Below are 16,585 nucleotides of genomic sequence, written 5' to 3'. Positions count from 1 at the left end.
GGTACTGACATATCTACACTACCAAATGTTAAATAGATAGCTAATGGGAAGCAGCCGCATAGCACACGCAGGGAGACCAGCTCGGTGCTTTGTGACCTCCTAGCGGGACAGGATAGGGAGGGTGGGAGGGAGACGCAAGAGAGAGGGGCTATGGGGATGTATGTATATATATATAGTTGATTCACTTTGTTAATTTAGCAGCAACTAACACAACAATGTAAAGCAATTATACTCCTATAAAGATGTTAAAAAAAATAATTTACACTACTTAAGTGTTCAGAAGTCCCCAAGCTAAGAAATCAACATAAGGATATCAGACTGCTAATATCTCTGTGGTGCCTGGCAGAAACAAAAGCAAAGTCATTCTGGAGGGACAGAATCTCAATCCAGAGAATACAGCACAGAATTTTTCACAGATAAAACCCCACTTAAAATGAATTTACAGTCTAAAATTATAAAGCACACAGGAAGCAATCAATAATACTCAAATCTCAGGGAGCACCACAAACATCACGTGTAGCACCACCTGCTTCCTCTCCCTGAGCTCAAATAAAAGAAATTTAGGGACTATAGGTCTACTTAAAATGGTTAAATATATCAAAGATGAATTTTTAAATAGGAGAAAAGAGCAAAACACTATAAAGTTGGAGGATAGTTTTCAAGCAGAGTGAAGAGCATTTACAGCTGTGGGAGTCCAGATAGGTATTCTTACTGGGAATCAGCAGTCACAAAATTGGGAGGAAGATCACCAAGGCTTGGGTCACAAATTGCCTTGAGTTCTATATTAGTCAGGACTCTTTGTTTGCAAGTGACAAAAAGATCACATTTGCCTAGAGGGTATTTTGTTGTTGGCTCACCTAACCAAGAAAGGCAAGGACATAGCTGGAATGACAAGGACCAGAGACTCACACTCTCTCTGGATCTTTCACCACTACTTTCTTCTTTGTGGATACTTCATTCTCTCCTACCGCAGACCGGTTTTCTCCAAAAAGTGGAGAACAGTGCTACTTGTATAAGTTTTGGGCCCACATCTTTTACTTTTTCTTTTCTTTTTTAAAAAATTGTGCTAAGATATACATGAGAAAATTAACTACTTTAAGCATTTTTAGGTGCACAGGTCAGTGGCGTTAAGTACATTCACATCGTGTGCAACCGTCACCACTACCCATCTCCAGAACATTTTCATCATCCCATAGTGAAACTCTGTACCCACTAAACAATAACTCCCCATTCCTCCCTCCCTCCAGCCACTGGTAACCACTATTCTATTTCTGTCTCTCTGAATTTGACTACTCTAAGCACTTCATATAAGTGGAATAATACAATATTTATCTTTTTGTATCTGTCTTTATTCACTACATCATTTTCTTTTGACCAGAGAGCAAAAGACCTTCTCTGCATACACGCTTCTGTCTCCTAGCTCCATTTTTTTAAATCCTGAAAGAAAACTCTAATTGATTTGGCTTGAGTGACTTGCTTACTTTTAGACCAGGAGGATGATGGATGCTATGATTTGCTCAGCTTGGGTTCCATGGCTACCCTAGACTCTTCCTCAATTGTCTGTGTGTACATATCTTCTCATAAAGTTGTTCCTTGTTCTTTCTATCTAAAATAGCATCAGACATCACGCTAGACTCTATTATGCCTTTTTTTTTCAGAGCACGTATCACTACCTGTTATAGAATAGATTTATTTGCTTACTACTTCACCTATCACTAGAATGTAAGATTTATAACATGAGAGACCTTCTCTGTTTTTGTCACCTCTTTGTTCCCAGTACCTAGAACAGTGCCTGGGCCATAGTAGGAGCTCAATAAACATTTTTAATTAATTAATTAGTTGGAAGTTGGGGTGGAGATAGAGATTTAGTATTCATTGGTAAAAGTGACTAAAATAATAATTATGCTTCCACCTCTCTAGTGAAGATAAGCAATTACAAATTGAATGAAACTGAACTTTGAGTATATATGAACACAGTGATTAAACAAGAAAGTTATGCACAAATAGCAAGAGAACTAGTTTCTAAAGATGGATAATTGTGGAAAATATAACCCTGCATGATGGATGCATGAGTTCGAGTCCTGAAACTGCAATAGATGAAACTCTTTCTGAAATTGCTTTCTGTTGCCAGGCATTTAAGCTATAAATGTGAATGTATAAACCCATCAGATGTGTGTACCCATACACACACATACACTTTTACAGATTAACTCTGGAAACTAGCAAAGCAGATACGAGTCTAAAGCCATAATGGGCAGTGCAGTTCTTTCAAATGTGCCCTTGGCCATAGTCAGGCAAGTCCATATACTCTGGAGTACAACTTCACACTGTTGTGCTGCCCCACATAATCATCTCTTCAATCCTGTTTACTGTAGCTGCCTCAGCTCTCTTCTCCTACCTGCCCTTAACCTCAAGGGCAGGGCAAGGCAGAGAGGAGCTGGGAGCAAAGTAGGGGCTGTATCGAAAAACTCAAAAAAGTAGTAGGCAAAAATTATCTCTTCCTGACTTCTTGATGCTGCTTTCCATCTTTCCCTCCCCTTAGAGTTTATTATTATCCTTATGATGTTTAATGGGCATCCCAAATGTAGCCACTGTTGCACCTCAGATGAGTCTACCCTACTCACAGGGTTCCTCAAAATTACTTCTTTCTTATCTCCTCCCACCCACCCACCCCTCACCTCCAAATCCAATGAGAACTCTTATTCCCTGGTAGGAAAACAGTTTAATTAAACTGTGTTGCCTCAAAGTTGTTTCTCTACCCCCACCAGCTGTTATCCCTGCCAAGCTTCTCTAGGTGTTAAAAAGCCCTTAAGGCATGACTCTTTTCTTACTACCTATCTGAACCAGAAAATAAGCTCTCTGTGGCAGCTTTTTGCTTTTCTTCTTAGGAGATTAAATAGAAAGAACCACACCCAAAACCTTCTGGGAACCAACTGCCACATTCAGCTTTTAGGAAATGGGAAAGGTAGATATGGCTTGTCCAAGAATAGTTGATTTAAATCATAATACCACCCTGTCTCAGTTATTCACAATAATGGTTAATCATTTATTCTTAATTACCAGGGGCTTAATAATGACCATGCACATACTAAATGCATATCAACTAAACTACTAAATTCTACTTTTCACCTGTACTTAATCCTGATTATGTGTTGCTCATGTAATGTGATCACCTGCTCTCAGCTTAAGAAATATCATTGCTCAGATGGAAAGATATACCATGTTCTTGGATTGGGAGAATCAACATTGTGAAAATGACTCTACTACCCAAGGCAATCTACAGATTCAATGCAATCCCTATCAAATTACCAATAGCATTTTTCACAGGACTAGAACAAAAAAGTTTTAAATTTGTACGGAAACACAAAAGACCCTGAATATCCAAAGCAATCCTGAGAAAGAAAAACAGAGCTGGAGGAATCAGGCTCCCTGACTTCAGACTATACTACAAAGCTACAGTAATCAAAACAGTATGGTACTGGCATAAAAACAGAAATATAGATCAGTGGAACAGGATAGAAAGCCCAGAGATAAACCCACACACATATGGTCACCTTATCTTTGATAAAGGAGGCAAGCATATACAGTGGAGAAAAGACAGCCTCTTCAATAAGTGGTGCTGGGAAAATTGGACAGATACATGTAAAAGTATGAAATTAGAACACTCCCTGACACCATGCACAAAAATAAACTCAAAATGGATTAAAGACCTAAGTGTAAGGCCAGACACTATCAAACTCTTAGAGGAAAACATAGGCAGAACACTCTACGACATACATCACAGCAAGATTCTTTTTGACCCAGCTCCCAGAGAAATGGAAATAAGAACACAAATAAACAAATGGGACCTAATGAAACTTAAAAGCTTTTGCACAGCAAAGGAAACCATAAACAAGACCAAAAGACAACCCTCAGAATGGGAGAAAATATTTGCAAATGAAGCAACTGACAGACAAAGGATTAATCTCCAAGATTTACAAGCAGCTCATGCAGCTCAATAACAAAAAAACTAACAACCCAATCCAAAGATTGGCAGAAGACCTAAATAGACATTTCTCCAAAGAAGATATACAGATTGCCAACAGACACATGAAAGAATGCTCAACATCATTAATCATTAGAGAAATGCAAATCAAAACTACAATGAGATATCATCTCACACCGATCAGAATGGCCATCATCAAAAAATCTAGAAACAATAAATGCTGGAGAGGGTGTGGAGGAAAGTGAACACTCTTGCACTGTTGGTGGGAATGTAAATTGATACAGCCACTATGGAGAACAGTATGGAGGTTCCTTAAAAAACTACAAATAGAACTACCATACGACCCAGCAATCCCACTACTGGGCATATACCCTGAGAAAACCATAGTTCAAAAAGAGTCATGTACCAAAATGTTCATTGCAGCTCTATTTACAATAGCCAGGACATGGAAGCAACCTAAATGTCCATCGACAGATGAATGGATAAAGAAGATGTGGCACATATATACAATGGAATATTACTCAGCCATAAAAAGAAATGAAATGGAGGTATTTGTAATGAGGTGGATGGAGTTAAGAGTCTGTCATACAGAGTGAAGTAAGTCAGAAAGAGAAAAACAAATACAGTATGCTAACACATATATACGGAATCTAAGGGAAAAAAAAAAAAAAGGCCATGAAGAACCTAGTGGCAAGACGGGAATAAAGACACAGACCTACTAGAGAATGGACTTGAGGATATGGGGAGGGGGTGGGGTGAGATGTGACAGGGTAAGAGAGTGTCATGGACATATATACACTACCAAATGTAAAATAGATAGCTAGTGGGAAGCAGCCACATAGCACAGGGAGATCAGCTCGGTGCTTTGTGACCACGTAGAGGGGTGGGATGGGGAGGGTGGGAGGGAGGGAGATGCAAGAGGGAAGAGATATGGGAACATATTGTATGTGTATAACTGATTCACTTTGTTATAAAGCAGAAGCTAACACACCATTGTAAGGCAATTATACTTCAATAAAGATGTTTAAAAAAAAAAAGGATCGATTTCTCCTACCCTTTACCACCTGGCATGTTTATAATACATTATTAATTGTAATATTTAATAAATTATCAGATATTTCATGTAAAAAAAAAAAAGAAATATCATTGCTCAGATGGAAAGATATACCATGTTCTTGGATTGGGAGAATCAACATTGTGAAAATGACTGTACTACCCAAGGCAATCTACAGATTCAATGCAATCCCTATCAAATTACCAATAGCATTTTTCACAGGACTAGAACAAAAAAGTTTTAAATTTGTACGGAAACACAAAAGACCCTGAATATCCAAAGCAATCCTGAGAAAGAAAAACAGAGCTGGAGGAATCAGGCTCCCTGACTTCAGACTATACTACAAAGCTACAGTAATCAAAACAGTATGGTACTGGCATAAAAACAGAAATATAGATCAATGGAACAGGATAGAAAGCCCAGAAATAAACCCACACAGCTGTGGTCAATTAATCTATGACAAAGGAGGAAAGAATATACAATGGAGGAAAGACAATCCCTTCAATAAACGGCTGGGAAAACTGGACAGCTACATGTAAAAGAATGAAATTAAAACACTCCCTAACGCCATACACAAAAATAAACTCAAAATGGATTAAAGACCTAAATGTAAGACCAGATACTATAAAACTCTTAGAGGAAAACGTAGGCAGAACACTCTCGGACATAAGCCACAGGAATATCTTTTTGGATCCACCTCCTAGAGTAATGAAAATAAAAACAAAAATAAACAAATGGGACCTAATTAAACTTAAAAGCTTCCGCACAGCAAAGAAAGCCATAAACAAAATGAAAAGACAACCCACAGGATGGGAGAAAATATTTGCAAACGAAGCAACCGACCAAGGATTAATCTCCAAAATTTACAAACAGCTCATTCAGCTCAATATCAAAAAAATAAAAAACAACCCAACCAAAAAGTGGGCAGAAGATCTAAATAGACATTTCTCTAAAGAAAGACTTACAGATGGCCAAAAAGCACATGAAAAGATGCTCAACATGGCTAATCATTAGAGAAGTGCAAATCAAAACTACAATGAGGAATCACCTCACACCAGTCAGAATGGCCATCATCAAAAAGTCTACAAACAATAAATGCTGGAGAGGGTGTGGAGAAAAGGGGACCCCTCCTACACTTTTGGTGGGAATGTAAACTGGTACAACCACTATGGAGAACAGTGTGGAGGTTCCTTAAAAAACTAAGAACAGAGCTACTATATGATCCAGCAATCCCAGTCCTGGGCATATATCTGGAGAAAACCATGTTTTGAAAGGATACATGCCCCCCAATGTTCACTGCAGTGCTGTTTACAGTAGCCAAGACATAGAAGCAACCTAAGTGTACATCAACAGAGGAATGGATATAGAAGATGTAGTACATATATACAATGGAATATTAGCCATAAAAAAATGAATGAAATAATGCCATTTGCAGCAACATGGATGGACCTAGAGATTATCATACTAAATGAAGTCAGAGAAAGACAAATATCATATGTTATAACTTATATGTGGAATCCAAAAAAATGATACAAATGAACTTATTTACAAAAGAGAACAAACTCAGAGATTTCAAAAACTTATGTTTACCAAAGGGGAGAGGCGGGGGAGGGATAAATTAGGAGTTTGAGATTAACATAGACACACTACTATATATAAAATAGATAACCAACAAGGACCTGCTGTATAGCACAGAGAACTCTACTCAATATTCTGTAATAACCTATATGGGAAAAGAATCTGAAAAAGAATAGATACAGGTATACGTATGACTGAATCACTTCGCTGTACACCTGAAACTAACAACATTGTAAATCAATTATACTCCAATATAAAATAAAAATTAAGTTAAAAAAAAGAAATAGCATTGCTAAAAGACTTATCTGTGCTGTAACTAGTTTATATAGTTAGAGTATCTTGGTTTTAAAGGAATAAAAAAATTAACTGAACAGTTGGAGTTTCCTGAGTATATGTGGGAACTTTTGACTTTAATAGCTTGTAGGACTTTGTGTGCCTTGAAATCACATTTCTTTATGATATTTGATATGATTGGGAAACCTAGCGTTATAAGCCTGGAATCTGTGAACCTTTGAAAAGGGATTAAAAAGCTACTAACTCTTACTGTAAATCATAGACTTCTTAGATAGATTTTGGGAATGTGCCTAGAAAAAAACATAATACTAGCAAGATAAGTGATATACAAGAGTCCATTTTTCTGCCACTAACTGCAGATCTGGTCATCCTGTCACTCTAACTGTAGCTGCTGCAGTGTACAAGTCACCGTTCAGCATTCTCCTTTTCTCCTAGATGGAGAGTTTGGTCAAAAGTTACTGTGAGGCTCAAAGAACTGACTTTTCCTGTATCTGTTAAACCTATGGAACTTTGGTATATAAGATATATTTGCTGTAGCTTATGTACCTTCATACTTTTGCAATAACTTAGGTTCTAAAATATATTGTTTCTTTTATAGGACAATGAAGGTCAAACAGCTCTACATTATGGTAAGATGCTTTTAAATTATTACTAATTATATTTGACTTTTCTCTATTTGTTTATCTCAACTTTGTCCAGCCCAACATAGTGCTTAGAAAAATGCCTAGCCACTAGCAGAAATACAGTAACTAAAAAAAAAAAACAGATTAATAACCTGTAAAGTTGGAGATATGTTAAAATTCTTATGGACACATTCACAGTAAATTGAGCATTTCTACACAATCAACAGAAATGGAGGCTCCTCCAATCCCCTTTTGAAAATTTATTATTTCATTCTTGTTACTGTCAGTGACAAGTAAGATGCTAATCACTGTCACTTAGGGGCTAGAATCTCTCCTATAAGAAATGCTTTCTTGGGCTTCCCTGATGGTGCAGTGGTTGAGAATCTGCCTGCCAATGCAGGGGACACGGGTTCGAGCCCTGGTCTGGGAAGATCCCACATGCCACGGAGCAGCTAAGCCCGTGAGTCACAGCTACTGAGCCTGCGCATCTGGAGCCTGTGCTCCGCAACAAGAGAGGCTGTGACAGTGAGAGGCCCACGCACCATGATGAAGAGTGGCCCCCGCTCACCACAACTGGAGAAAGCCCTCGCACAGAAACGAAGACCCAACAAAGCCAAATATAAATAAATAAATAAATTTCTTTAAAAAGAAATGCTTTCTTGATGTAGTTGAAGTGAAGAAAAATAGATTTTATTTTTTAAGTTATTTCCCCTATTAACTGATTAGCGTGGTTAACTAATCTTCACTTAAGTAATCTGTAAAATAGAGGATGATCTGTAACATGGAAATAATATGGCTCTCGAAGAGCTACTGGGTAATTTCAGTGAAGTAAAAGATACTGAAGTGTTTTGTAAACTGTAAAGTACCAGAAAAAGTGTTGTTACTTTTCATCTATTTGGGTGTGAATATGGTTGAATAAAAGACAGCCATCAATATTTAAACTAGAATATATCAAGAACACCTCCCAGTCAGTAAGAAAGACAATCAGGGCTTCCCTGGTGGCGCAGTGGTTAAGAACCTGCCTCCCAACGCAGGGGACACGGGTTTGAGCCCTGGTCCGGGAAGATCCCACATGCTGCAGAGCAACTAAGCCCATGCACCACATCTACTGAGCCTGTGCTCTAGAGCCCACGAGCCACAACTACTGAGCCCACGTGCTGCAACTACTGAAGCCGGCGTGCCTAGAGCCCGTGCTCCGCAACAAGAGAAGGCACCGCAACGAGAAGCCCGCACACCGCAACGAAGAGTAGCCCCCACTCGCCTCAACTAGAGAAAGCCCGCGTGCAGCAACAAAGACCCAAGGCAGCCAAAAAAAAAAAAAAAAAAAAAGCTTATCTATCACAGTATACAGGTCATCACTAGGCTCCTTTCTATAAACAGCCCTCCGAAGTAATTATTGTTTTCCCCAGTTTATAAATGAGGAAATCAAAACTCAAAGAAGTTAATAAACTTACCTAAGGGAGCCAGAGATTCAAACCCATATCTCTAGATTTACCAGGAAAGGAGAGAAAAACAAATGCCTTCCCCTGCCTCCTTCCACAGTACTCACATCTCTGACTCTGCAAAGGTGTTTATAGAATTCTGTCAGATAGCTCCTCTGACATCACCAAATGCTGGCTACTCTTAACTCTCATTTTCGACCCAGGAAAAAACGTTTCTCAGCTACCTCCCTAGCTGTTTGAACTTGGCATAAGTCAAACAACCACAGATAATCTGAAAGGGAAAAAGAAACTCTTCAACAGTGGTTGTGAGGCCCTCAGCATAAAATACAGGGCTGCGCCTTCTTCCTGATGCCTGGCTTCTTGAAGCCAGGCAAACTTTTTATTTCAAAATACGTGCCATTTTTTATTTCAAAATACGTGCCATAAGGTCCAGAGTTCACTGCTCGGCTTAGAAAGACAACTCCGCCAGTGCAACCACATGCTGTGCTAAATCAGTTCTTATTTTCATCCCCTCATTCCTTCTTTCATCCACTCATTAGACATTTTTTAGTGCCTTCTCTGTGGCATGTTTTGTGTTTTCCTTTCATTTCTCCATCCAGAAACTGTAGAAACAGTTAAACCAGACTAAATATGCCCTTGAGAATGTAGATGAGTCACTCTGTCATCCCTAGTTAAGTTAAGGGTGAATGCCTTTACAGATGTGGGAATGTGTCCATTCAAGTTTGATATGTGTAAACTTCATTTCTGTATAGCAGCAGGGTTGGGAATTTTTTTTTTTTTTGGCTGCACCGTGCGGCGTGTGGGATCTTAGTTCCCTGACCAGGGATCAAACCCACGCCCCCTGCATTAGAAGCACGAAGTCTTAACCACTCGACCGCCAGGGAAGTCCCTCAAAGGTCTTTCTGACTGGCTTCAAAATAAGCTGTATATTCTTTATGTACTGATATGGAAAAATCTCTAAGATATATTGTTAAGTGAAAGGAATAAGGTGCAGCACAGTATATATACTGTGCTGCCATGAATATATCTGTATACATTTGCTAGTAAATGGAACAATACACAAAAAGTGAATGTTGGTTGCCTAAGGGAAGAAGTGTGGAGCTAGAATACAAGCACAGGATAAAAGTGTTCTCCTATAAACCCTTTAATGACTTCTGTATTTGGAACCATATGCATGTATCTATTTGAATTTTAAATTTAAATTATTTTAAATCTAAATATCATAGGCTCGATTAGTACTATAAATACAACTTAATTATATTCCATTCATTCAACAAATATTTAATGAGCACCTACTATTTGCTGGATAAAATATACCAAACATCCTTTTCAAGGTAACAGATGTCCCCAGACGTTGGGTGTCCTTCACCTCCCAGCCAATAAACAAGGACCTGATAACCATAGTGCTAGTGTGTGAGTTAACACTGTCTAATCTGGGGAAGCTGTGGGCTTGGGTTTCAATGCCAGCAAACCCTGGAAATGTTGCTTCTTGAGTAATGGGAAGTTGGAACTGAGACCTGAATCCAGAGTAAGCCAGCACTTTCAAAGGACTGCATCCTCAGTAGGAAAAAAAAGTTAAATTAGATTAGAAAAAGTTGACCCACTAGTGTAAGGAAGGAAAACAAGCTTATCTGCCACAGACCAGAATCTGGGTGGAAGAAAAGCCCCACCTCATGCAAGTTTGGGGTTTAAATTTACACTCTGTTGCAGAAATTCTCAAGTTGAGAAATTAACATAAGTGTACTAGGCTGGTTACCCCTAAAGGAACTGGCAGAAGCAAATGCTAAACTTCTCTTGAGAGACACATCCTCAACCAATGCAGCACAAAATTCCTACAGAAAGAAGTTCTGCTGAAAATGAGTTCACAATCCAGAATTACAGATTACACCTGAGTGAATGTCAGCGGACGTAGTAAACCACATGATTAAACTTTAAGGAATTTAAGTAAAACTATTGGATAGAAATTATAAGAAAAAAATTGTATAAAATCAAGAAATCAGGAACACCAAGAACAAGACACTCCAAAAAAGAACAAGCAGATTTGAAAGAGAATCAAATAGAACTTCAGTAAGTGAAAAAAATAGAAATCTTACAATATGAATAGGTTAAAGTGCAGAATTGGCACAGGTAAAAAAAAAAACAACAAATTATGGTGAACTGAAAGGTAATTCTAAAAGGCAGTACAGAAAGATAATGAAATGGAATTGTAAAAGAGACACTGAGTGTAAAATGATGAATCTCACGAACATACTGTTTTGTATCTGGCATCCTGAACTCAGTATGTACTATATGCTTCCATTTATATGAAGATCAAAAACAGGAAAAACTCATCTCCAGCATTAGCAGACAGGATAATGGTCACCTTGGGGAACTGGGTAGGTGGCATTTGGAAGGGATTAACAGGGCAGGGGTGCTTCTGAGATTCTAATGATGAGCTGATTCTTGATCTGTGTGCTAGTTACATGGATAAATTTATCTTAAAGTTTATGTTTATTGTTTTGGTACTCTTCTGTATGTATTTTATACTCTAATAAAGTTTACACACATACAAAAAAAAAATCCAAACCTAGGCAGATATAAGATGGTGGTGTTACTGTTTTCATATATATAATCTCTTAACCTTTCCAACAGATGTCTGAGCTAGGCCTTGTTTTCCTACATCTGCAGGTGAAAAACTGAAGTCCAGATAAGTGAAATGACCTTGACAGGGTAACACAAGCTGTAGGTGACAGAGCCAAGACACTTGTCCAGATCTTCTGATTCCACTTCCAGTCGTCTTTTCATAACTCTGTAAATAATTACAGTCCTAGTATCCTTTTAAAGCACACGGTATTTTGTGGAAGATAGTCTTTTATCATTGGTTACCTTGGTCAGTGGGTCAGGCTATTTTTCAAAACTGTACTTATGAGTAAACACATATATATGTGTCCATTTGTGCACCTTCATATTCCTATTTCTGTTCACTGAGAGTTTAGACAATCATAAAAATTATCCCTGATTCAGGAATCCTGCCCAAAATTGATCTAGTAAAATGATTTCTATTTCTATCTCTCAGATTATATTATTCATTGTAGAAAGAACAAAACAAATACCATATGTTATAATCAAGATAATTAAATGCTCCAATAATATCATTAGTTAGAGGCTTTGGCATTACAAATATATAAAACTAAAATATTCTGACAACTCAGGAATGTTTCATGAGATTAATACTTTAATGATCACTTATAGGTGTGATTAATTTTTAATTTAGATTTTCTTATTAGGTCACTAGACTTTTGCCCAATTTTAAGGTTGTCAAAACAGAGCTTGGCATGTAACAATAATAATAATTACCATTTATTAAGCACCTACTATATGCCAGGGAATCTGCTGGGCATATTTTATCCATTTAGTCATTTAATGTTATCTAATCTTTTTATTTAATAGGCACTCAATAGCTATTTGTTGATTTTATTTTATTTTAGGACCCTTAACCTATTCTTGGAACTTTCATAACACTATAAATATAGTTAAATCCAGTGATTGCAGACGATGTTGGGGATGTCTTGGGGGCTTAGCTATTATTTTTTATGAATTACAGTTTGGCTTGACAGCTGTCCTTGTGTTGACAGCTCTTCTGATTATAGCAGTTGTCAAACTCCATCCTTAAGCAGGTTGTAAATCCTGCCTTCTTCCGATTAAAACTGGGTCAGAGCCAATGGCAGGTTAACTAGAGGCCAGTGTTCTACTACTGTATGTCCTTACTAGTTCGCTCTACATGCGCTTTGTATAGCAGCATACTAAAACCTTCATTCGCCTCTGTTTTACTTTAGTGTTTTTGAATCTTCAGATATTGGTCCTCCTGTTATTTTGTGATTTAAACATGGTCCCTGCTGAAGAGTATATTAGTATAAGTGTGGGCTTCCTTGTAAATGGCCTGTTAGCCCTCCGCTCCTCCCCCTCCACTGGGAATACTAACATCATTCCATCTGTGTCTCCCAGGGGAAATCAGGGCTTTTCCTTGCACGTGCAGTCATGTGATTTCAGAAGTGGGCAGGCTTTGTATCCTCATGAGCCCTTGGTCTTCCACGTAAAGCACCATCTGTTCTGTTCCTTGCACGCTGTTACAGGGCAGTGGGAGGAGGCATTAGAGTGAAAATAAATAAAATAAAAAAAGAAAGAAATTCATCATCAAAACCCTGAGGATTAATGGAGTCAGAAGGCTCACTGCTCTGAATGAAAATTCATCTTCACCTGTGCCAGTGTCAGGGCTGCGTCTATGGCACTTGACAAATAGAGGTTCCCAGGGTACCGTAAATTCAGCAACTGTTCTAATCCCTGTAGGCTTGCTCAGGCTTTTCCGAGATGGGCTTATGACTGTTTTTGTATTTCCCAGCACATTGTGGGCACCAATATCCCCTCATTAATTTAGTAAAATGTTAGCACCCTTTCCTTCTCATCCCACTCTCATCTTCTTTGTCTTTGTCCATTCTGAGGCAGAGGGCAGCTCACACATTTCTGAAAGAGGACTCTGCCTTGTGAATTGTGCTTCATGGAAGATGCCAAAGGCAGAGAAATCAATTAACTAATGAATTTTGAGCAAATACTAATCCCCAGTACTGTGTTAGATGAAGAGGAGAATATAGAAAAGCATATAATCAAGTAGCTCACCATCTAGTTGGGAGCACAGAGCATATATTTTCAAAAACTGTTTGTTGGGCACCTATACCTGCCATAGGCTCTATGCTAAACATAAACATAATTGATGCCTATCAACAGTGACTCTCCAAGAGGTACTACAAATGCCCTCCTCATACCGGGGTAAGATTCACCTATGTACTTTCCCTTTGTCCTTTAAATCAGTCTATCTCTTCTCGTCCTTTTTTTTTTTTCCTCTCTACTACAACTTCCTGGTTGCTTATGCTCTCATATCAGTCTGTCTTTGCATAAACCCAGGCATTTGTTAATAAAACTCCTTTCCTTGTGGGTACCATATCCCTTACTCTGAAGTACTATTTTGCAACTCTTAAATTCCAAATTTAAATCTCACTTTATAGTTACAATTGAGCTAAAATTTCATTTACATTTGTTAGGTTAAGGGATTGTAATACAGCCCAGTTAAGCCTTTTCTCAGCTGGTTGGCAGTAGTCCTCTACATGTGAAACTTAAAAATTTAAGCTCCATTCCTGGGTTAGTACTCATAGATTATATCATATCTCACTACTGGAAAAGTCACATCATCATACAGATTGTATGAAATTAATGCCCCTTTGTCTGAGATGGCCAGCTTAGTGTCTTCAGCCATAGTACACAGCTACTTAGCCTTGATCTTCATGCTCAGCAGTCTCAAGTGTTGGGTTAGATTTGAGCTAAAGTGTGATCTGACAGACCTTGATAGTTATTACCATGTATCACAGATTTATACACTGGGAAATTTATTCCTCTGATACTGCTTTAAAAGTTCCAATTTTAAAACCTAACCAAGTGTTTCTCACAATAAGTTGAGACTGATAGCTGTGGCAAAAATGTTAAATGATTATTCCTTAAAATATAAATGTCATGTAGCTAGTTTTATGCAGGATAAATATCCTCTTTCACAGCTACTTGATACTAGGCAATGTGTCTTTAACTTTGTTATGTTTCCTAAGAGACTGTCTTCCATTGGAATCTAACTTGAGACTGTCTTCCACTGGAATCTAACTTGGTGTACAGTGATTCATGGTAAAACCTTTCAAAAATGTAAAATAAAAATGTTCAGGGCTCCCCTGGTGGCGCAGTGGTTGAGAATCTGCCTGCCAATGCAGGGGACACGGGTTCGAGCCCTGGTCTGGGAAGATCCCACATGCCGCGGAGCAAGTAGGCCCGTGAGCCACAATTACTGAGCCTGCGCGTCTGGAGGCTGTGCTCCGCAACAAGAGAGGCCGCGATAGTGAGAGGCCCGTGCACCGCGATGAAGAGTGGCCCCCGCTTGCCGCAACTGGAGAAAGCCCTCGCACAGAAACGAAGACCCAACACAGCCATAAATAAATAAATTAATTAATTAATTAATTAATTTTAAAAAAAATGTTCATTATTTTGGGAGATGATTTTAAACTCTCAAAGGGATGTTATAATCCTAAACAGTTTATTGGTAAATATATCCTGTCTCTGCCTTCCTCCCTATCTAAGGCATACCCCAAAACATGATCTCAGCCCATTAACACCTGTCCCAGGATAAGAATAGGCAAATTTGCCTTTCTGTACCATTTTCTCCTACTCTCTATTCACTTATTCAAATATTAATTTAACGTTTATAATTCTAGTAGCCTTCTAAGAAATCCCACTAAAGGCAGAGAGATAGGGTTGCCAGATGGTCTGATTTTAGCTCAGAAAAATTTCTGCCTTCCACCACTGTTCCCTTAGAACCACCTCTGAGTCTGTGCTATTATAAATTAGAGTTTGGTACCTAAGTCTGTCAGGATGGATAATATAAAGAATCACCAAAGCTGTCGCAAATTTGTAACTTATCACAACCTGGTTTTGGCTGTTGGCTCTATGCCCACTTCACAGCATATAGCCAGGGAGCCCTGAGCTGAAAGCACCCACCAGGGGAGAGGAGACAGACGAGGGAGCCATAGAAAGAAACTCTTTTATCTTTACATGAGTACCAACAAAGTGCAAAAGAAGAAATGTCACTACTAAATCATTTAAGACCAAACTCCCGGAGAGTTCTGCTTCCACTTAAGACAGAGAAAACTGCAACAGAACATTGCTCCCACACTAACAAGAAGAAAATGCTAGATAATCTACAAAATCGTAACTTTTCTTAAACCCATCAGATAGTAGAAGTTGCGTGTCAGCAAAGTAAACCGAATTCCAAAGAATGCCAAGCCCCTATAAGATACACCAACTGTTTCACCTTTGATAGAGCGCCTGAGGAAGAGGCAGCCACTATAAAAGCAGATAAGAAGAAAACAGCTAAAATTAACAAATTCTTAAGGTGAGCTAGTATGACGTTTTAGAATAACTGGGAGCCTCAGACCCAAGAAGACTTTTCACTCATGTACTTTTTTTCATTAACTGGGTGCTGTAAGACAAATTGAGAACAGAGAGATCCCTCCTCAGTGGCACGCAGGCATGAAATCCTGCCATTTCCCTAGACCCTTATTTCATACAAAGAAAAATCCTTAAGCCACTGGTGGAAAAGCTGAAAGCTCTTCTATTCTCTCCTCCTGTCCCTGGGCCTAGGCAGATAGCCACTGCCTTTGGAGGAGGAGTGAAAGCAAACCCTGTCTGCCACTGTGGCGGGACAGGGAGCCCCCTGGGCTCCAGATCCTGTGCTGACACAAAGCAGAGATCTCTTGCCCCTGGGGGCTGGACAGGGATTTCCCACTCAAGACATGTTTTCTCTCACACAAGGCAGAATTTGGCTGACATTTGGGGGGGCAAGGAGGATGCAAGAACACTGAGAAATTGCCACCGCTGAGGGCCTAAGACTGAGACTAGACTAAAAGGACAAAGAACTCTATCCCACTCTCACCATGAGCCTCAGTCTGAGTAATAAGCAGTAGCAGTCTTATCAATGGATGAGGCGAGAAAGTACAGAGACTCCCTCTGTGGTAGATGTGCAGAGACTACTGAAAGCTGA

The 16,585-nt window shown here is 38.8% G+C and overlaps 1 protein-coding gene across 4 annotated transcripts in view; it reads left to right on the top strand.

Annotated features, from left to right (window-relative positions):
- The window catches only part of ACBD6 (acyl-CoA binding domain containing 6), a 230,738-nt gene that overhangs the window by 195,903 nt on the left and 18,250 nt on the right, over positions 1-16,585 (top strand). For 2 of the 4 annotated variants that reach the window (XM_068541353.1, XM_068541350.1), the window contains one exon: positions 7,510-7,540. In XM_068541353.1, the coding sequence (XP_068397454.1) occupies positions 7,510-7,540 (31 nt within the window). Of the gene's footprint in view, positions 1-7,509; positions 7,541-7,934; positions 8,143-11,643; positions 11,699-16,585 lie in introns of those variants that run through there. The other 2 variants (XM_068541352.1, XM_068541351.1) reach the window with 2 other exon arrangements.

Source organism: Eschrichtius robustus, chromosome 3 (genome assembly GCF_028021215.1).
Source record: "Eschrichtius robustus isolate mEscRob2 chromosome 3, mEscRob2.pri, whole genome shotgun sequence".
Classification (NCBI taxonomy): Eukaryota; Metazoa; Chordata; class Mammalia; order Artiodactyla; family Eschrichtiidae; genus Eschrichtius; species Eschrichtius robustus.
Note: the sequence above shows the minus strand (reverse complement) of the source record. Positions and strands in the feature narration are given on the sequence as shown.